Source organism: Marmota marmota, unplaced genomic scaffold (genome assembly GCF_001458135.2).
Source record: "Marmota marmota marmota unplaced genomic scaffold, marMar, whole genome shotgun sequence".
Classification (NCBI taxonomy): Eukaryota; Metazoa; Chordata; class Mammalia; order Rodentia; family Sciuridae; genus Marmota; species Marmota marmota.
The window spans coordinates 20,833,566-20,856,177 of NW_025999982.1; the positions used below are offsets into that span (position 1 = coordinate 20,833,566).

General features: G+C 33.6%; 1 protein-coding gene across 32 annotated transcripts in view; it reads left to right on the forward strand.

Moving 5' to 3' along the window:
- LOC107143675 (muscular LMNA interacting protein) overlaps nt 1-22,612 on the forward strand; it is a 251,194-nt gene that overhangs the window by 116,593 nt on the left and 111,989 nt on the right. For 15 of the 32 annotated variants that reach the window (XM_048805513.1, XM_048805514.1, XM_048805489.1 and 12 more), the window contains 5 exons: nt 576-2,153; nt 9,437-9,508; nt 20,331-20,396; nt 20,479-20,562; nt 20,697-20,756. The exons of 2 other annotated variants lie outside the window; for them this stretch is intronic. In XM_048805513.1, the coding sequence (XP_048661470.1) occupies nt 576-2,153; nt 9,437-9,508; nt 20,331-20,396; nt 20,479-20,562; nt 20,697-20,756 (1,860 nt within the window). The remainder of the gene's footprint in view (nt 1-575; nt 2,154-9,436; nt 9,509-20,330; nt 20,397-20,478; nt 20,563-20,696; nt 20,757-22,612) is intronic. 15 more of the 32 variants (XM_048805506.1, XM_048805494.1, XM_048805510.1 and 12 more) reach the window with 11 other exon arrangements.

Sequence of the window (22,612 nt, forward strand, 5' to 3'; positions counted from 1 at the left end):
TTGCTCTGGGTGCTTTGTCATTTGAATTCTGGGCACGTATTCAGGTTCATGACATGTAGGAGTAAGTAGTCCAAATGTCTAGAATTTTAAACACTTGAAGTGTGATGATGATGATGATGATGATGATGATGATTAGGATTGTAGTCATTATCCTCACATTACGGTTTATATACTTCCAATGGAAAAAAATTTATTTCATTTTCCAAAGTGAAGTTTCAAATTCATATGGATGGTGACTTATTTATTTCCAAATCACACAATTCCAGATTAAGATAAATATTTTAGATATGGTCAATGAATTATTTTCCAAATGGAAACACAGAAAATTTTACACTGGTTTTCAAACCGGGGAATCAATCATGTATTGAATACAAATCTTCAAAGTTTGTTATATCTTATTTTGTAGCAGGAACTCATTAGCAAAACAGAAATTCCTTCATTTTCATGGAGGCTTAAGGCACCCCCTTTTGTGTAAACTAGTGGAAGGACTGTTTGCTTAGTGACACAGTAACAAGAATATTTTGATAGTTTCACAAATAATGTCCTATTTCAATCTGTCTGTTTCTCTCCTCTAGTTAACTTCTTCTCCCACTACCTCTGAGCAGCTTGCCTGTAAACCACCTGCTTTCTCCTTTGTTTCTCCAACTAATCAGAAAACACCACCTGTCCCAGCTAACCTCGATGGAGCCTCTGTCCTAGAGGAGTTCCACACTAGGAGGCTGGATGTCAGTGGGGCCCTGGTAGAAGAAACAGCTGCGTATTTTCAAACGACTGCTCACTCTTCACCCTTTTCTGCATCGAAGGGCGCCTCGTGGACATTACCGTTTCCCCATTCCACTCAACTGCCAGGTTCTAATCTATCCAGTCCAAGTGCAGCAGATCAAAACCCTGGACTGGCACCTGAAGTTCTGAAGAAGACGACGCCTTTAACCTCGAATGTCCTTAGTCCCAGAGAAAGCCTGAAAACCACTTCTCCTTCACCTTCCTCCAGTGCTTCTCTGAAGTCGAATTCAGCCTCCTACATACCAGTCCGCATTGTCATGCATTCACTCTCTCCAAGTCCGAAACCACTTACCTCCTCTTTCCATGGCTCCTCTTCTACTGTTTGTAGTCAAATGTCATCTAGTGGAAATCTTTCAAAGTCAGGGGTGAAATCCCAGGTGCCCTCCCGGCTTTCCCTTCTCACTGCTATCCTCAAGTCAAACCCTTCTCACCAAAGACCTGTGTCCCCTGCATCCTGCCCCACCTTCTCCCTCAACTCCCTGGCCTCCTCCACTCTTGCCCTTGACCAAAAAGTAAAGCAAACCACACTCACACCTAAAAAATCTCTCTCAAGTTGCTCCCTGAGAGCCCAGTCTCCAGCGCAAGCAGAACACCAGGTTTCTGAGCTGGCCCAGCAATCCTTCCACCTCCCTTTCTTCACCAAGTCTACTCCCACCTCTCAGGTGTCCTCCCTCTCTCCTACTACACCTGTCAAGTGCAGCCTTGTTTCTATGAATGTAGACAAAACACCGTCTCCTACTTCTTTGAAGAGTGGTACAATGCTCTCCCCGATACAAACCAATGCCTCTAGTTTTGCAGATCTTCCTCCTGTCCCACCAAGCTCTTCACTTTCTTCTTCAAAGAACAAACAGGATGGGGATCTCAGAGGTTCAGAGAATCCCAGGAATACATACACACACCCTTCTACATTAGCCTCATCTGCATTATCTTCTGTATCTCCTCCTATTAATCACAGCACCATGCCCTCCTCTCCAGAGAAATGTTTCCATCCATCCCCAGCCCTTTCAAACCTGATAGACAGATCCCAAAGAGCATCATATAAACCATCAGGCCAGGGGCTGAATCCTTCAGCTCTTTCTTCACCTGCTCTCTGCAGTGCTGGCTGTGCCTCTCTTCCCAGCTTGGGGTCCTCCTCAGTCCCACCTGCTGCTCTGCCCACCCCTGCACTACAGCTCAGTCCCTCAACACTGCACCCAAATTGTGGCAGTGGTTCATTGCCTTCAAGAATGATGAAATCTGAAAGCACAAAATCCAACCACACGGCACCCGTTTCAACACCATCAATACCCATCTCTCTAACAAGAACCAAGGAGCTGATTTCACCTTGTGCATTGTCCCTGTCAACAGGCCCCGAAAACAAGAAACCCAAGGTATTTTTTTTTGCATGGTGCATGCTAATTTCAAAATATGGATTCTCAGGGGGAAGATCAATAGTTATGACATTGATATTCTGCTCCTATGAGAAAGTGGAGAAAGTATGGGGGGAGATCCTAGAATTTGGTAAATTTGAATGTAGAGATGAATTATGGTCTGTCTAAAATTACTTATTTCTGCAAATGCCTTTGATTTGACCTCCTCTTAAGGTAACATTTTATGTATGACTCCAAGGGCATTTTTTATTTAGGTATAATGTGAATTATGCATTAAACACCTACTATATGTCTACCATTGGACTAGCTTTCTTTGGAACACATGATTTTTAAAGGGGCAAAAGATAATACTTTAATTTGAAAAACAAAATTTCATTCAGCAGAAAAATTCACAAGTACAATGTAGAGTTACTAATTCTACAATAAAACTAGATAGCAAGTACAGTTATTCCTGCTTGATTTGGTTCCAGGACCAACTAGAGATAACCCAAATCTGCAGATGCTCAAGTCTCAAATTAAATGACATGGCTGGGTGTGGTGGTGCATACCTGTAATTCTAGAGGCTTGGGAGGCTGAGACAGGAGCATCGATAGTTCGAGCCATCCTCATCAAGTTAGTGTGGCCCTAAGCAACTCAGTGAGATGCTGTCTCTAAATAAAATACAAAAAATAGTGCTGGAGATGTGACTCAGTGGTCTAGTCCCTGAGTTCAATCCCCAGTACCAATAAATAAATAAACAAACAAAAAAAAATAAATGACATGGGATTTGCCTATAACTTAAGACATTTTCCTATAAACTTTAAATCATCACTAGATTACTTATAATACCTAGTAAAAGGTAAAGACTATGTAAATGACAATCACACTGTATTTTAAATGGAATTAAAAAGTCTGTACATGTTCAGTACAGACACAATTTTTTCCAAATGTATTTAATCTGTTGCAAAACCATGGATACAGACAGCAAGTCGTATGCAATCAAATTAACATTTTGTAATTTAAATTATAAATAAAGTAATTGTTGACTGAGTTCAATAAAACAGGAATATTATTACAGGATATAGCTAGTGAGGGAAGTTATTATAGATGTCAGTCTTGTTGGAAATGTTTAGGATTTAGCTTAATGAAGAGAAAAGGAGTTGGCAGTTTAGAAATGGAAAACAACCTGACCAAATATACAGAAGATAATCCCAGAAGACTATTGTGGAGATACAAGATTTGAATTGTAATAGATTTGAATAATGGTAATAATAATTACAGCTACAATTATTAAATGCTTTCGGAGTCTAGAACTATCTAATAGCTACATAAAATAATTATAATTGATTAAAATGCATAGCTTTTTGCTTATTTTTATAACCACAGGAAATTGGTAATATTTTTATCCTTATTTGTATACACCAAGAAATGAAATTCAGTGAATAACTTGTCTATGTCAAATATCTGGTACAGAGCTAACATTTATATTAATTAAAGCCTGCTAATTCTTGAAGCCTTGTTCTTTTTCTACTATGATTTATTGCTACAAAAAGTAACTCATATTAATTACCAAGTTATCCCACTTTATAATTCTCATGAAGAAAAAAATCATTATTATGGAATAATGACCAGAACTCACAATTTGTATCATATTAAAATGTATTTTAATGACTAAGTCCTTATATTTTAAACTTTCACAGCAAATGAATTGGATAAAGTTAACTTTTTCTATGATTCTAAATTTAAAATTCCTATTTATTTGAGGTGAAATGAACTTTCTTAATGACTTTTCAATACCTATGTGTGATTATGAAATTCGTTGCAGTATATTAAAAATCCTGACCATCTATTCATTATTTCCTGAATTTATTGAAAATCATTTTTTAAGACTTGCTGCCATATAAATTATTCATTACCTTTGTGAAAAGTGATTTTTACTCCATAAGCCTCTTCAAAGTGTTCCTATTTGTGGTTCACTGTGCTTTGTTCCTGTTTTGCCCTGTTTTGGACACAGAAGAGGGAGTCCATAAAGGCTTTTGATAAATTAAAGGCTGGTGTGTTGAAGACCTATTCCCGCCCCCCCACTCCCTTCCTGCTCCCACCATGGAAGAATTTCAATCACTAGGTTTTTCTTTCTGTTTTATTTTCTTTATTTCCAAGTTAAGAAAATTTAAGGTTATAAAAATACACACTTAAGTTGATGAACATGAAAATTAGAATGAGTACTATAACTACCACCAGTAAAAACATTAATCTATTTTTTTTAATAGAAAAAAGTTTCTTATCATGGGTTAAATTTATAATTGCAAAAATAGTTGCTCTCTGAGGCAGACTGTTCCCTTTCATCTTTTTATTTCCCACTTGCTTCTTGCTATTATTATCTTTCTAGATTAAAAATCAGTCAACATTTTTTTTTTGTTACAAACCGTTATTTTCAAGAATTATACCTTAAGTATAAAAATCATTAAAATTGATGCTGGTAGAGATAAATCCTATCCTAGTTTCTTTTGACATTTGACTTTTGTTTAAATTGGCATGATTATTTTATAGAATGATAGGAAGAAAGAGACAAAAGCTTTGTGAAATCAAAGAATTTCTATGGTTTCCTTAGTTGTTTCTTGACTTGCTCCTTCCAGGGTGGTGCTAATCCAAGCAGAGGGCTCTTTTTGAAGTCAAAGAACTTCAGATTTAGATCAGCTTCACTTGTGCCCAGATTCCTAAAGGATATGGGTGCTAGAACACAGATGGCCGTCAAATTGAAACAGAAATGCTTGAAGGATATTAGTTCAAAGTCTGGGCCCTACTGTCCTTTGATATTAAAATAAAATGGAACAGCCAGAGTATGCTGAGCTAAATTCAGAAAAAGAGCATGTTTGATGTTTCTTTTTCATTGATAGGTCTTATAGTTTGAATCTGTTTGCATTAGTATGATATAATTGTTATGTTAATTTCAGATGTAGTTTTTTTTTTGTTGTTGTTGTTGTTGTTATTTTTTTTTTTTTGTACTGCAGCTTGAACCCAGGGTTGTTTTACCACTGAGTTACATTCCAAGTCCTTTTTGTTTTTATTCTGAGATAGGGTCTTGCTAAGTTGCTGAAGCTGTCCTGGAACTTGTGGTTCTCATTGGTCTCCTGAGTTGCTTGGATTACTGGATTACTTGGATTACATCAGACATGATTTTAAAATATTATTTTGTTTTGAGTCTGGCCCTAGGCGGGATAGACTTTTATCTGAATGTTGCTCAGGCTACTATTTGATCAATGTTTATATTGTCTAAGACATATTTTTTCCTCTTGACAAAGACTGGATATCATAAAATTCACCCATAGGGGTTGTGTTTGGGTTCCAAATATATTTTGCCTTCATTTACATATACAATAATTTAAACTTTTCTTGTAGTAAGTCATCATGGTATTTAATATAAATTGGAGTGACCATTACATCAGAATCGCACTAAAAGGGGTTTGTAAAAGGTCTGAATATCTCTTCCAGTTATGAGGTCCTCCAGTAATGGGACTGGCCTCAAAATTATTTGGACATATAACTTGTATAGGGAAACTGCTGGGAGCTTTGGATATTTCAATAGTCTTCATAGCTGGTATTCTGTTTATTAAACATTCATTTATCAAACAATTTTCAATTATATTACACTGATGAATTAGTGGCAGCAGTCAGTATGTGGCTATCTCCATTTCTTCAGAACTGCATAGCATTTGGGAAATGAGCAATATGAGATGTGTCTTCATGACCTAAAATAATTAGTCTGGGTTCAAACAAATCATTTATTCAATAAATATGTAATGAGTAGCTAATATATATCTTTCCAAGTTACAACAAACAAAACATGCAACAATGCCTGCTTATTATATTCCATGGTGGAAGAGAAACAATCAATAATTACTCTCCAAATAATAAGTCAATCATCTTTGAGAAAGCAACAGCCAAAGAAGTGATGTTTCTTAAGAGAGCAGAGTGAGGAAAATGTTCTGAGGGCAGAGGCTGGGGCCAATATGGAGTTGAGGAGTGAGTGACAATACTTGGAGATTGTCAGAAGGAGACCTAAGTGTAGGCCACTCTTCAGTCTTTGATTTTTACTTTGAGGAAGACAAAAAGCCATTGGAGAGTTTTGAATGGACAAGTGACACAATCCTCGTTGTTGTGTTAAGAGTAGACTGTAAGAGGATGAGAGGGGAAGTAGAGAGACTTTGGTTATTATAATCAATCAGCTAGGATAGTGATGATGGTGGCTTGGGAGGTGATAGCTATGAAAGTGAAGATAATATTTCTGTGTTATTTTGTAGGTTGAATAATAAATATTTAGCAATCATCTGAGAGACTGTATGAAATGATAAAACAGCAGCTAGACATGTACTTTCTCAATTCTTTTTTATCTCACTGTCTTTTATTCCACCCCCTTCCAAAGATCTTGGTGCTTTTCTGAGGACTCCTGATATTCCACAATTCTTCCATGTCTGCTATTTGTGTCACTTGACTTAACACTAACCAGTTCATGTCCCATTCCCTTGGTCTCTCTCCAGCTAAATTGATTTTAGAATAATTCACACTCAAATGTCAATGATTGTCAAGTTTTCCTTTTACCTGGGATAGGGAATATTTGCATTTTAATTGGGGGACTGTACAATTTAACTTGCAGAAGAGACTTTTCAAAGGAAAAACAAGCAAACCAACACACACATAACAAACCCTAAACAAAACAGGGATCCAAGTTCATGAATTCAAACATTGTGGATCACAAAGGGGGATGACTTCAAAATCATAACGTGTTAGAAGTGCCCACCGCACATGCTTGTAGCGGGGAAGATGGGTGTCAGCCAAGTGGGTCTAGTGTTGGATCAATAGATAAAGAACTAAAATTTGTGTTTTTTCATATCCTCTGAATCTTGCTATAATCTTCAATTAAATACTTTAATTAAATATTTCAAGTCAACGAATTCTTGCTCAACATTTGTTCTCTGGCAGATTTGTTGAAAATAAAATGAGAAAAAATATAAAATCTCCCTTCTAAAAGACTTCATATTATTTCTTTTATTTTTGAATCACATAGGGAAACTAATAAAATTGGAAGCTTTGGAATGCTGAAAAGGAAATATATTTCAAATTAGAATAAAGAACTTCATGTTTGGGTTTAACAATATTGTTGAGAGAACTCAAAGGAAAGAGAGTGGATCCAAAAAGTATCCTTTATACCAATAATCAAGATTTTCAGACTGAAAAGGAAAGGGTATATGTGTCTTAGAGAACTAGTGCATGTCATAGTTACTCAATAAATATTTGTTGAATGAATCCACTGGTTGAACTGTGCATATCCAAACAGATTTTCAGGACAGTTTAACAGCTACCAAATTGGGAGAACCCACTAATAAGAACTTACTATCATTGGTATGTAACTTGAATGAAGATTAAAAACGACACACCTACTAAAAACATTAAATAATATTAGTACATTAAATAATACAAAAATCACTATCCTCACAGTTTACAATGAGAAGTCAAACCTAATAAGATGGACTTAGATAGAGATCATGCCTCTGCTTTTCCTAATGGATTTTAATTATAGGATTTCTATAAAATTAAATAATAATAAATGTCAGTTCCTATTGCTCCTATATGAAGAGGTGACATTGAATTTTTCAATCCTTATTCAAATAGCTTGTTGCTGGTAGACCACAGCATTTTAGGGTCAATGTGAAGTCTTAGGGCATGAAGGGACCTGAGATATCCTCCAGCAATTGCCCTTCTTGTAGGAGGAGATGGGAGTACAGGACTTGGAAGAGTGGAGAGCCTGGTAGAAGGTCACAGAACTTCACGAGGGAAATAGTTATATGAAAGAGAAAAATAAAACATTCAGAGTTTATTTCATGGGAAAAAAAGGATGCAGATTCTGAGATCTTTGCATGCTTTGCTGAGTGTGTGTTTGCACAGGTGCGAGTGTGTATATATGTATGTTTCTATGTGAGTGCATGTGAATTTAGGAGTCTGTGCACATATAAATATATGCATTTGTTTGTGTGTGTGGAGTGTATGAGGTGAGCATGTGTGTGGGTGAACACAATCATCAGGATAAGGTTTTCTATGTCAAACCAGCTGGCACCCAGGTATCAGATGGCTCAATTCTCTTCATTATATCTAACACAGTAGACAGAAAATTTTAAAAATGAACAAAGAAAATGTGTTCTGTTTCTAGCTGGACACTGACATCTTCCTCCAGGTTTGGCACTTCTTTCTACTTTAGCTTCTTCCTAGAACAGTGAATGTGTCATCCTCTTAGCTTCATCCCAGCAGTTTAATGAAGGTTACTTTAATTATGTTCATAAACTCAAGGTTTAATTTTGTTGTACTGCCCTGTCTTCTTCATTAGACCCTTTGGTTTCCTTTCCAAGGAACTGAGACACCCTATAGCTCTGTGACAATTTCTGGTTAGCTCTGAGCCACTGGGGAAGCTGCCTAAAGCAAGGACATTTGAAGAGATAGGAGCCTTGAACTTAATCAGCTTGAGGCCCAGAGTAATATCAAAATTGAGCTTTTGATTATGCTTTTTTTATCCTGCTTCCTACAACTTCCTTATACTCACCTCTCTTCTCCAAATAGTCCACAAAACTAAACTACATCACACTGAGTTTTACTTAAAATTTAGGAAGTTTTTAAAATTTACTTTATCAATATCACTATATTAGAAAGTGCGAGAGATGATGATGAGGTAGAAAAAATGAACTTAAAAGATCAGGGGCTTTTACTTGTTTCTCCATTATGAAGTTATATTGCTCATATTTTATTAAAATTATTGACTACCCTGTTAAGAACTGTTGTTCAATTTTATGTATTATGATCTCTGTTTTATGATTGATGCAAAAATGTATCAAGAGCTCAATTAAATTTACTGCTATACTATTTGTTAATTATGGTACTATAAAGAAGAAATATTCCTTTGAGGATCAACAGAAAGAACCTTGATCATTTATAGAATAGTACTCCTATGCAGGCATGCAGCTAATGAGAAATTTATATGTAACTGTGGAAATGAATGTTTTTAAGTTGTGAAACTGTGTTTCATTTAATTGCCTATGATCTCTAGGCTGATATTTTACTGTAGCATTTCTTTGCTTCTCATTCTAATAAAATATTAACATGTGAGCTAATTTTCTTTTTGTCAGAAGCAAGTTGTTCAAGTATAATGACTCTTTTCTTCATTTGATAACCTGTCATTTAACTTGGTAGAGCTGTCTAAAATTGTCATATTCTTCCCTTTTTCATCTTCACTCTTGCTTTCTGGTTACCCATTCTAGCAATACAAGACCAAGTCAAGTTACAAGGCTTTTGCAGCAATTCCTACAAACACATTACTTTTGGAACAGAAGGTCAGTGTTGGCTCAAAAACAGAGTGAATTTTATGTTGCTAATGTCAGTTTTATTATGTTTCTAAAATTTCTGTTGGGAAGATTTATATTTTAAAGTTAAATAAAACTTCTCTTAATTAAGGATGATGTGCATGAAAGCATCTTGGTTAATATAACTGGATACATTATTGATTTATCATTAAGGGGTCAATGAGTTCAGAGATGTCTAGTCCATTGTCAAGCTGACTTGGGGAGCTTGATTCAGATGTGAAAATATACCTATCTTTTGGAACTTAAAATAACTTTTATGTTCAAGAACTTTTATTCTACTTCACATATATTATCAAAAGAATGAAGGTGGAATGGGGTTATGTGCCAACTGGCCACCTTGGTCATTGACTGGTCAAGACTTGATGATTAATATTGGCTTCCACCACTACACAATGTGGAACTACACTACAGTTGAGAATAACATCATATACCTCAGGATGAACTAACCTTCTTCATTCATTTTTGCTAGAAATGAGGGAGGATTGAGATCACTGTTAATGACCGAGCTGCTTTCACATGATTCTAGGACATTTTTGCTTTGCTATTGAGATTATAAAATTACAAGATGTTACTTCAGCTTGTAAATTAAAGTGTCTTGTTTAGTAAGCCCACCACATTTGTCTAAATGAGAGTCAAATGAAGTGTTCATATCAGAATCAAAGTAAAATCAACTACCATGTCTGTCAAATTATACATTTCATATATTGTTTTTATGTAGTCTATTTATCTCTTAGTGTGTCAAGCTCATTTTTTCCCCTGTGTAATTGTAGTGTTTCAAGTACTGTTACTATCATTTTTCAAAATGTTAGTTTATCAATGAACCAATATTCTTGTTCTATATGCATAATCTGCAATGAAACCTTTGTATGAGATCTTATCTGATAATAGGAACTGTTAGTGAGAAATGCTAATAGCATATAGGTGAATATCAACTGGACCGCATTTCTTATATCTCTGGTTATAATTTCGTATTATCCACATATGGTCTAGAATCTGTGTTCTATATAGTTAAATACTTTGTCCTGAAAGGTCACTAGTCTTCAGAGACATCTGCAGGCTTTTCTCTAGCTTTCCTGAATTTCTACCTTTGATGGCTTGTTAAAAGATGAGATGGCACTAAACTTCAGGAGTATGTGTGAAGTTTCACTGCCCCAGTTGCCCCTTGGCTCACTGTTTAGGGCCATCATGGGAGTCGTGGTGACCACAGGCCCTCTGCTGGTTTCAAATAGAGATCTCCCGTCTCTGGTCACCAGTGTCTGCTTTCACAGATGTGGAACAAACTTTCTCATCAGTGAGGCAAAGAGGAGATTAGAAGCCTCCTACATCCTGGTGTCATCTCTACATACTCCATCTAACTGAAGCTCATTCTCCTGGAGTAGTGCTACAAAGTTAATTTTCTATTGAGAAAAGTGGCAGCTAATACTTCAGGAAACTCTGTGATATAAGGCTGGATGCAGAATCTCTATCTTCCAGCTTTTCCTCTTCCAATTAACTGAATTATAGAGATTACAACCTGTTTGTTCATTATTAATGAAGATTCATTCATTCAATTTTCAGTTTTCTCAAAAACCCATTTCATAAATATGTATGGTGGTTTTGATGTATATTCAACCCATGCAAGTTTATTTGGGAAAGGCATTATGTTTTTAATTTTGAATAAAATATAACATTGTAGAAAAGTAACTTTTTAAAATTTTGGTGCAACTAAATGTAAATATTATGATAATTAATTTAACACAATGCTATTTTAAGGAGGGACAGATTATTGTATGAACACTAGAGTAGATAATTGTCTTTTGTCCAAGGTAAATTATTTGAGGACCATAAATATTTAAATTACTCACAGGTCACAAGGTATAATATGATTTTTTTCTTCTTTAGATCTTTTGTATAAATTTGCAAATTTTCTATTATTTTTTCCATGTTATGTATTTCTTAATCAGAAATTTTGCTTTGTAAGAATTTTAAAATCATGGACATATAAAGATTTTATGAGTTTATTTTCTTTACAATAATGCTTCTTTAATGGAATTTTGTTGCTCCTTTCAGTGTTGTAATGTTTTAAAAATAAATCTGGCAATTTAGTCTTCTTTACACATCTGTTTACACAATATAATTCATCCTATGTCACTAAAATCAAAGGGATTTATTTTTGAATTGAGTGGAAAATTAGGACTATAATCTTAAGAATTTTTTCTATTTTGAAAACAATTAACATTTTGGAATATTTTCAATCACAGAAGCTTTTTTGTGGTCCCTTTGATATTGCATAGAACTCAATTAAGGGTCAGGAAGATGCAGTCTCATTATAATACTTGGTCCACTCTGTGGAATGCCTTGAAGATAGAGCTTGCATATGTAATTTAAGTCTTAAATATTTCAACAATTAATTCTATCCCCAGCTGGATTATGGCCATAATGGCTATCTTGTGCTGCATTTTGTTCCATAGCATATTCTTTAATTAACGAGAAACTGGAATTACCTTGAAAATAATACTATTTTTAAAAGCAAGATTTTCTGTAAATTGAAATACAGGCGTCTCTTGCAATGAGACTTTAAGCTATCATTAAATTATTGGCTTGGTTTCAGCTCTAATCACTCCTGGATGAAGCCCATTATTTTCAAAAGAGTACATTTTGTTGGCAGGGGACACGAGTTTTCTGGTACTTTTGTAATTTATTGTCTGCATCAAAACTTAAATTTATGGCTTATTCCATATTCTATCATTTTCCCTCTGTGAACATTTGTGAAGGAAGCATTTTTAGCTTAAGTCCTAACTAAGGCTTTATAGGAATAGATAAATATAAGGCATCATATTTTAATGTGTTGGCATCAGGGTCTTTGGCTTAAGTTTCCTCCAATAATCATCTTCTCTAAGACACGAGGATGAAATAAGAGTGACTATAAAGTAAACTTGTATTTGCAATTTTCTATGGATTCTACTCTAGCGTGTTGAACAACAGACTTAGTACTATGGACAAAATAACTTTATTCTTGGTCTCAATGCCTGCACAATCATCTATTTTGGGAAATATTAAAAGGACTCTTATTAACTAAGTTTTCTTCTTATATGAGTTTGAGAGCAATATGTAAAAAGTTAAAATTAAGCTGTGGGAACAATCTAATATTTCAAGTAAATGGATTGTTATTTTTATTGTATAATTATTTTAAGGAAATGCACATGAAGGAAGGAATATTTCATGATGTCAAAAATATGCATTTTTTGTCATATTAATGATTAATAGTTTTCCAAGAAAGAATAATTTTTTTTTTCTTGAAGGGAGCTCAAATTTTCTGTTCCCTTCAATATAAAAGCAGGACAAGGGTGAAGTACTATTTTCCTAATAATTGTCATTACTGTCTGCCATTTTCAAAATAAATTTAATTTATAAGTATGTTTATCTTAAACAGAATAATTCTAGCACACACAATTTTACAGGTATCAAATAAAATTATAGGGTCAGTTATTTAAATAGAGAGTTACAGGATAAATTCTTTTGTTTCATCATAGAAGGAAGTTAAAGGATAGTTATCTTGAACACCATTGTAAAGACCATGTATAATAATAGAAAGGCAAAGATTTGGGATATCAAGTTAGTTTTTAATCAATTTATTCTAAGTTGACTATTGATTTTTAAAAACATGATTTTCTTAACTTCAATCTGACTAAGCGTATGTTCTTGGGTGAGAGTATTTTAAGATCTTTGCCTATTTCAAAAATTTAACAAAATCTAGTTGTTAATTTAGCAATGACCTATCCAAGAGAGGTATCACTTAATTTAGATTAGTACAGAGGCAAGTGTGTTCCCAATTTCTTTGGCAATGAACACATCTCCAGATTTCATACCCATGCTTAACTGATTATCCTCAGGTGGTTGTCTGGATGCACCTTCTATATCACATTTAATTATTCATACTGAGTGGTTTCTTTCTCCATCATGAACATTTTGAGTAAATATAGTAGTTTTCTTTTTTTAAATGTTCAGTGAATGAATGTATTTAGTTTGGGGCTGGGTAGGTTTCTAAAATTTGCAATTTCATCCCAATCTTAAGGCAAGTTTTCACTCCTAAGGGGGCCTAGTATACGATATTTGAAATACTACTACTATCACTACTACTACTGGAGAATATTTAGGATAGAGTAAGCCTAACCAATTTTATATGCCAGTGAAAAGTCATAAAAGGCCTTCTGATAAAAGGGTAACAGGTTGGTTTTTGACTTGATGCATTGGGGCAATTAGACGATACCCTTGCAATGGCCTCCTATTGAGTACTCTGGTGGTCAGGCACCAAACCACGTGGGATTCACAACTCTGTGAAGGGTTAGTATATTGCTGAACCTCAAAGGACATCTGATCTTCCAGCATTACCCTGCTCTTTATGCGGTGGTGGCATCAGATTGTTAAATTGAAGTATTGAGCAAGAGATGGTGATTTTGAAACCCAATCTTCAACTTTTTTTTTAACTCACTAAAATGTATTGAAGTCCTCTTTGAATTAGAATGACAATTTTTTTTAAACAAGGAACAATTAAAGGGAATTGGAAAAAAATTAGCTATGAAAAGATTTGAAAGAGCCAGGGATTGCAAATCAGCCCAATTCCTGGAGCTACTGAAAGAGATGGGGCAAATTATAGTGAAGGAGATCTTGCCCGGAAATAAGGAATACCCTTCTGATATCCTTAATTAAATGGAGAAAAAGTATGACTTCTCCTATCATTGAGCCTTGATGCAAGGGGTCTGAAACCCACTGTAGTAGTTTGCAAAAATCCCTCTTTTTCTGTGGGAGGAATAGGCATTTAATCCTCTTTCAAAGCTCATGGGACTAAAAACACTGAGTTCCTTGGTTCTTGAAAAATTTATACTGATCACAAGAAAATAATCTATTGGTAAATAGTCCTAGATCTTTAAAGAAACTAATTTTATATATCTGCAAGCTCGTTTGGCTTAGAGTGTACTTTCCCCTCTTTAGTTAATACCTGATTCCCCAACTAGATAATCAAAGTAAGATTTATTTTTCTGAGAATATCTGCAATCCTACAAATGGTATTGTATTCCTGAAGCAAGTCTTCTGTAGTGCTCTGGTGATTTATTCTACCAAATGGTTGAGCAGATTAAGAAAGTATAGGGGCATTTAGGCTTAACATAAATCATTTTTAAAGGTTCACTTGATCCTTACTAAAATCCAGTAACTCATGTACAGAAGTTTTGAAATTCAATTCAATAGACGGTCGAGAGATAACAAAAAGTTTACAAGTCCTTTTAGATCATTCTTCCTTTGGAGGCAGTTTGCTGTCTAATTTCATTTCTAGTACGATCAATTCATTCCATCTTCAGATTTTTAGAACTTAATCCCATTTCCTTGGGGAGCAGTTTAGACCAACTCAATACATCTGACTGAAAAGTACAGTTCTATCAGAGGTGCTCTTTTTCAGTGGAGAACACCTATTACAGTTTATTGGCATATTTTCTCATAAGGATGAAAATATGATTTGCGATACTTTTTCATAGCACTTGGCTCTTAATTATAATGCAGTGCTAGGTTCAGAAACTATTTTTCTGCTGAAAGTCGGATTCACTAGGTCTCCTTTTAAAATCTAGGCTCCAAAGTTTGCTGTTCTGTGTAAATTGTAAATATTCTAGTAAGAATATATCTGAAAATTTAGATTTAAAAATTTAAATCTTTTAAAAAATATTTAAACAATATTCTATCTATGCATCAATTGCTATAGTGCAATTTGATGAAAAATGTTTTTAATAACAATATTTTACTGGGGAATATTTTTAGAGACTGACTCACAATGAACAAATGTAAAGAAACCTCAATACAACCCTGTTGGCTAACTTGTAAAACAAACAAAATATAAATATATATAAATCTATTCTCAGGCTTATTAAGAGAGATTTGAAATATTTTCTTTTAATAAATTTTTGAACAATGAAAAAAAGCTGTTTTATGGCTGTTAGAAGTGGATCAAGATGATATATTTGACAAATAACTTCTAGTCAGTTCAAATATCAAGTCTAGTAAATTTCAAGGCTATCTAATCCAAAATAAGCCCCTCCACATACAAAATAGTTTTAACACCGTCTGACTATTGCCCCCATTTCAGGTTTTGGCATTTCTGCTTAAAACCATTATCTTGCTTAGTTTTCTTGGGGATATAAGTAGAAAATTTTGACATTCTTTGAGTGAAGTCTAATAATTTGAGTAGCCCAACAAAAGCTGTATTTGCCTGAAGTAATTTTCCAATTTAGCTAAAATAACAACCACATCTGGTTTTGACTGAAAAAAAAAAATCATCTCACTGTACCAATACTGATCACATGCTAAGAGCTGATTATTGATGAGAAGCAAATTTAATTATATTATGGAAAAATAACTAATTTATTTATTAGTTAAAATACTTAGAGTTTAAACAACTTCTTTAAAGCATTTCACTGTGGAGTCCTAAAATCATATTTATATAATTCATTTACTCATTTAAATCCATTACTTTCTGAGTTCACTCTTCAATCCATCCTGAAGATTTTTCCTGAGCCTCTACCATGTTCTGTATCCTGGGGCTACAAAGATAATGCCATAATAGAACAAATAGTCCAGTATAGTAAAGAAATAGTTTTGGAAAAAATTACCATACAGTATGCTTAAGTATATGGTGCCCAATCAGGGAATGGTTGACTTTAGTCTGAGGGCCAGAAAGACATTATAAAAAAGTCTGATTTGGGTCTTCAAGATGAATCAGTGTTGCACACAAACAATTGAAAAAATAAGTTCTACATTAAAAAGAAAAGCAAAGAAAAAGATGAATAGGAGTTCTCTAAGTGATACTATGAAGCCAGATTCCACTGCCCCTGGTTGTTCACTCAGTACCTTAGTTCAACCCTTGTGTGGCCTGCATACTCTTTGGTGTCCTCCTTTCCTGGACTGCAGGTACCTGTGATATACACTGTATATAAACCATGTGACTTAGCATCTGTTTGGTGTAAGAGTCGTGTATTTGTTCATACTAATAACACTGGGGAAGGAACCTCTTCCTTAACTACAGTATGAGTAGGAACTAATGAACACCTCCTATCAGGGAAATATTAAACCCTCTGAACCCCAGCTAAGAGATGTTATGTAAAAATTTCTGTTCCCTGCCAATAATTTCTCATTATTAATCTTAATTTTAGAGGAAGAAGAAAAATGCATAAGACATTATTTTTGGTAAAAATATTTCTATTCAGTTATCATAACTAATCTTCTAAATTTTGTTATATAATAGGGAGAAGTGCATTTTGGAAACAAAAGTTTTCAGACAATATTTTGTTTGTGAACTATTAAAATAAAGGGATGGTAAGAGCTTATCCTTTAGATGCCATTTTTATGAATTCTTAAAATTCATATATCCTGTGCTAAAGAGATGATTCTAGCATCTGACATGGGGCCTGTAGGTGAAGGCCTATAGGTAAAGATGTAGAACTCTTATTTGTCTGGATTTGTAAAAAGGAGGAAAATAGATTCTGATGAGCAATGAATTTCACAGTTCCATGTCCTGGTGGGACAAGTTTAATTAAGGATATGGCTAAATCAAGATGACAATGAAGAAATGAGAAACCGGAGGCAAATCTAAACAAGAGGACAGGGCAGAATGTATTCTAAAAAATTGTATAAAACATTATAATAGAGAACTGGTTCTTTTATTTGTTTACAAATTTACCAGAACATCTATATTCAGATCATTATTTTTTTCCTTTGAAAATGATTGCCTTGAAGGACCAGTCACTTATTCTAATTAGTTTGTAATTGCTTATCACATTTTGATGATTTCTTTAGTACCTGTCTTGGAAACTCATGGCACATATTTCTGAATGAACTTAGGGATGGTAGATTGTTGAAATTTGAAAGTGGATTTGAACTAGATAGGCTGAAAAGCTTCCTATGGTAAAACACTTAGAATTGATGATCAAAATTCTAAAACTAGGTAGAATATGTGAAATTACCATCTTTTTAGGTCATTTTCAGTCAAACACTGGCAAGTGTAGTCCAATTCAATAGACAGCTTTAGCACATAAAAAAAGTATGGGAAATCCCAAAGGACCAAATACCATACCAGACTGAAATTCAGAATGTTCATCTGCATGCAGATGCTTTGGTTGTTCTGAAGGTATTAAACTCACTAATCATAAGAATGTGCATTTATTGTTAACTAGGCAAGGGGAAAGAAAGACTTGGAACTGAGCAAGATAGAGAACTGAAATTGCATCATTATCATAAAGCCAGGATTTTTGAAAGGTTGTACTCTCAAGTACAGGATGGAAAAGATGAGAAAAAGACATTTACAAAAGAAAGACAAGCACATTTTCTAATTAATGTAGGCTCAAGGTAGGAAAAAAAAATAAACTTTAACCACAAGCTTGCTCTCCAAGGTGGGTTTAAAATTTGAATCCACACAACTCATGTAATGCTGCTTAGAAACTTTGCCCAAATCTTTGGATAACTATTGAGTAATAAATACATGTGTCCATGAAGTCCAGTAAAGGATAAAACCATGGAATAGAGGTTTCAGTTTCTGCCTACAATCAGGCAGAGTTTGGAGCCCAATTAACTTCATGTTAAAACTAATTTAAAAAAATTTTTCATGAGACCATAACAGAATCTGGAGTCATTTATAATATGTCATTCAGTCTCTAATCCATAATATCTATACAGTCAAAAAAACAGAACAATGCCACCAATATTCAAGGGTAGAAATCAACCCCAAGTTTTTCCAGGTGTTGTAATTATCTGGTAAAGGTTTTAAAGCTATTATTATAAATATGCTCTAGGATATAAATGAAAATATTATCATAATGAATTAACATATAAAAATTCTCAACATAAAAATAGAAACTATAAATTAGAATCAAATGAAAATGCTAGAATTGAAAAATAAAATATTGAAAATAAAAAGTGCACAGGATTGGCTTAAGAGAAAATTTGAGATATAGAAAATCAATAAAATTGAAGATAGATCAATAGAAATTACCTGATTTGAAAAATGGGACAGACAAATATTGAAGAACTGAACAGAGCTTCACTGATGTGTGGGATATATCAACATATAACTGGAGTCTCAGAAGGAGGATAGGAAGAGAGAGAAAATGGAGTGAAAAAAATAATACCAAATTTTCCAAATTTGGTGAAAGACAAAAAAATGTATACTTTCAAGAATCAATGGATGTGTAACCGATGTGATTCTGCAATCTGTATACGGGGTAAAAATGGGAGTTCATAACCCACTTGAATCAAAGTGTGAAATATAATATATCAAGAACTATGTAATGTTTTGAACAACCAACAATAAAAAAATTTAAAAAAAAAGATGAAAGCAAAAAAAAAAAAAAAGAATTTCAGATACTCCCAAGAAATTTTAATACAAAGAAAACCAGGCATAGACACATGACAAACTGCTAAAATTCAAATATAAAGAGAAAATCAACACCCTACAGACAGAGCAACAGAAATACATGATGGCTAACTTCTCAGAAACAATGGAGGCCAGAACATGGTGGAATAAGACCTTTGAAAAGGTGACAGAGAAAGAAAACTCTATATTCTATATTTCTTCAAGAATGAAGCAAGATAGAGATATTTATAGCTAAAAGAAAACTAAGAGAATTACTTGATAGCAGAGACTTGCATTACAAAAAAAATTGCTAAAGTAATATTTTCAAGATGAAGGGAAATAATGGCAAATAGAATCCAAGAACTTCAGTAAGGAATGCAGATCATAGGGAGTGGTGGTTATGTGGCTAACTAGGAAATGTGATTCTATTCAAATTTCTTTAAAATGCACATAACTACTTCAAGTTTACACTACAGTAATATTTACAGCATATTTAAATGTCATTTGCATAGCAATTAGAGCACAGAAATAAGAGGATGAACTGAACTGTAATTGCAAGCTTCTTGTTTACTGTGTGACGTGATCTAAGATTTTGTGTTGCTTGAGTTACACCTCAGTATGAATGAAAAAATTTCAAGGCTTCTCCTCCCCCCCAAAAAAACATAGCCTATAACTCCTGTATTATTTGGTGTAAGGAACACTAGCTGACACAATAGACAAACCCTGACATTTTAATGACTTGACACAATTGATGTTTGCTATCTTCCCACATTATAACTTGTTGACACTCAGTTTGACCCTCTGCACAGCCCCCTCTAATAGTGACTCAGTAATGTTTTCTACTCTCATCTTGCATGTCAGTTATCTGTAGAAGATGAGAGAGAGAGAGCGGCGTGGTTCAGGGCACCGAAGAAAAGTCATATCCATTCCTAACTGCCTTTCACCAGAGGTTACCCATCATTTTTTTTTATTGCATTCAGTAAAAATCAGTCATAAATCCATACATAAATTCTTGAGGCTAAGAAGATGTTGTGCAACTGTGTTCAAGCAAATAAAAGAAAGTGATGAATACTTGGCATTATCTCTGCCACATGCCCAAATTAATGGATAGAAAAAAATGAACAAGGAAAATAACTTTAATTAATTAAAATGAAAACAATTAAATAAAAAGTAAAATAGAAAAAAGCAGGTCAAAAACAGAACAAACAGCCTCATTTCTTTATGGTTGCACTTTATATTAGAGAGATTGTTTTCACAGGGGAAATTGGACGAATGTGGAAAGTGTCTTCATATTAGAGAATAGCTCATCAAATGATTCAGTTATTTTTTTCCTTAGAAAATTAAGATATATAGGGTTTGCTTTTCTACTACATTGGTATTTGATTGGAAGCCTCACATGAGAAATATTTCATTTATCACTAGGCACTAGATGAACCAGCCAAGACTGAAAATGTTTCCAAGGACAGCACATTAGACCTTCCTGTGGAGGTAATGACTTCAGATTACCCTGCTTGTGGCTTGCAACCCTGGAACTCACTGCTAACTCAGTACCTGGTTTCAATTTTTCCAGTTTTGTTATCCTGCACAGCTCAGGCAGAAAACTGAAGAGCTCTGTGCTACCATTGATAAGGTCTTGCAGGATTCCTTGTCTATGGTAATGCCTTAGAATAGAATGTGCTATTCAAACATTTGCTTAGCTTCTCTTCATTTCCCTCTACTTTAGTATGATGCCTCACAGGACTGTCCTTTTCTTTTCTTTCTTTCTTTCTTTCTTTCTTTTTCTTCCAGCATTCTTCTGATTCTCCTTCAAGGTCCCATCAGACATTGTTGGGTTCTGAAACAATCAAAGTATGTATATATTTATTATAATTTACTGATCCATAGATTTGCTAGGTCAGTGATTTTCAAACTGAGTCAAAGCCCAATAGTCAGTTGGGAAATTGGTAGTTAGTAAACCAATAAATAAAAATGCCACCAGCATATAAAAATAGTACAATATCAGGTTCTATTTGAAGTACTGTATAGCTGTGGTTGACATTTGTTTCTGTTTGTTTACATGTTCACATGTGTACAAATTTGCATAGTAAATCTATTTCTTACTTGGGTCATGTTCAAAACAGTTGGAAAACGTACTAGAGTACGTAGTTGTATGTTGGCATTTTATAGAACTAGATGTAGAATCTGTGACTTATCTCAAACTATAGCTTCATTATTAATGTAATTACAGCTACTTAGAATTGTTAAACTGGAAAATGAAGTGGACTAAAATAGCACTATTCTAATAACTTTAATATAGGTGTATTTCTGGATTTTTAAAATTTGATTGACCAAATTAATTTCATTGTACTTTGGGACAGAATGCTAAATATTTTAGATTGCTAAAGTACTACTAGGCTATTTGTTGTTGTAATTAAATATGTGTTTCCTTCATAAAATGTAGTCATTTTTATATGGAAAAATATTATACTTCTCTGAATTATTTTTCAAATATTTATATATATTGTATTTTTTTCAAATGTTTATATTGGTGAGTATAAGTTTACTCACCCAAATTTCAGAATGCATGTGGCTGTTCCTTTATTGATAACTATTATTATAATTATTATTTTCTTTTTTGTCCTCCTTATTTTCTGTCTTGGAGTTAGTACTTTCTGCATGTCTTTTCAAAAAATGGGACATTGATGTCTGACATAGGTTTTAAAAATGCAGAATTCTTCATAACTAGAAGAATTATCCTAATTTTTAACTGGAACATTATTGAAAAATATCAATTATTAGTAAAATAGAAGCCTGGGAACTGATTGTTGTCAATATCAATAAATTATATTTTTAACAGAACCCACAAACATAGTTTCTGTATTTGGAATCTATTTTGTTGTATATCCATTAAGTCTATTAATTCAAAATTTTGTTGTATCAAAAATAACATTATTTTATAAAAATCATTATTATTTAAAATAAATTTTTAAAATTTAACTTGTTGAACATGTAAAATATGTATTATATTAACTATAGTAATTGTATTTAAGAAGTTATATATGAATAGTAATATATATTTTATTGATTTAACAAATATCTAGTACTCATTATATTAAAAATGATATTTTAGGTCACTAGATTTCAGGCAATTTTTCTTGAACAATTTTTTTAAAAAATTTTATTTAATATATAATATTTATACATATTTTTATATACAAGGTAATGTTATGATTCATGTATACAACTCAGTAAGTAGCATATCAATCACCTTAAGCTTTTATAAATTCTTTATGATAAGTGCATTCAGATTCCTTTCTAATTACTTTGAGGTATATATAAAGTTTTATATTTATTACATCCACCCTGCTCTGCCATAGAATACCAGAACTTATCCCTTCTGTCAAGCAATTTTATGCTACCAGTTGATTGACCCCTCCCATCATAACCCAGTTTAATCAACAATCCCTATTCTGCTCTCAACTTCTATAAGATCAACTTTTTCAGATTCTGTTTAGAACTGAGATCATGTGGTGTTTGTGTTTCTGTTCTTGACTTATTTCACATTTCTCCAGTTCTATTAAGATAGAATAGAATATTCTAATTTGTTATATATAACAGCAGAATGCATCACAATTCTTACTACACATAGAGAGCACTTTTTTCATATCTCTGGTTGTACACAAAGTAGAGTCACACCATTTGTGTCTTCATGCAGGTACTTTGGG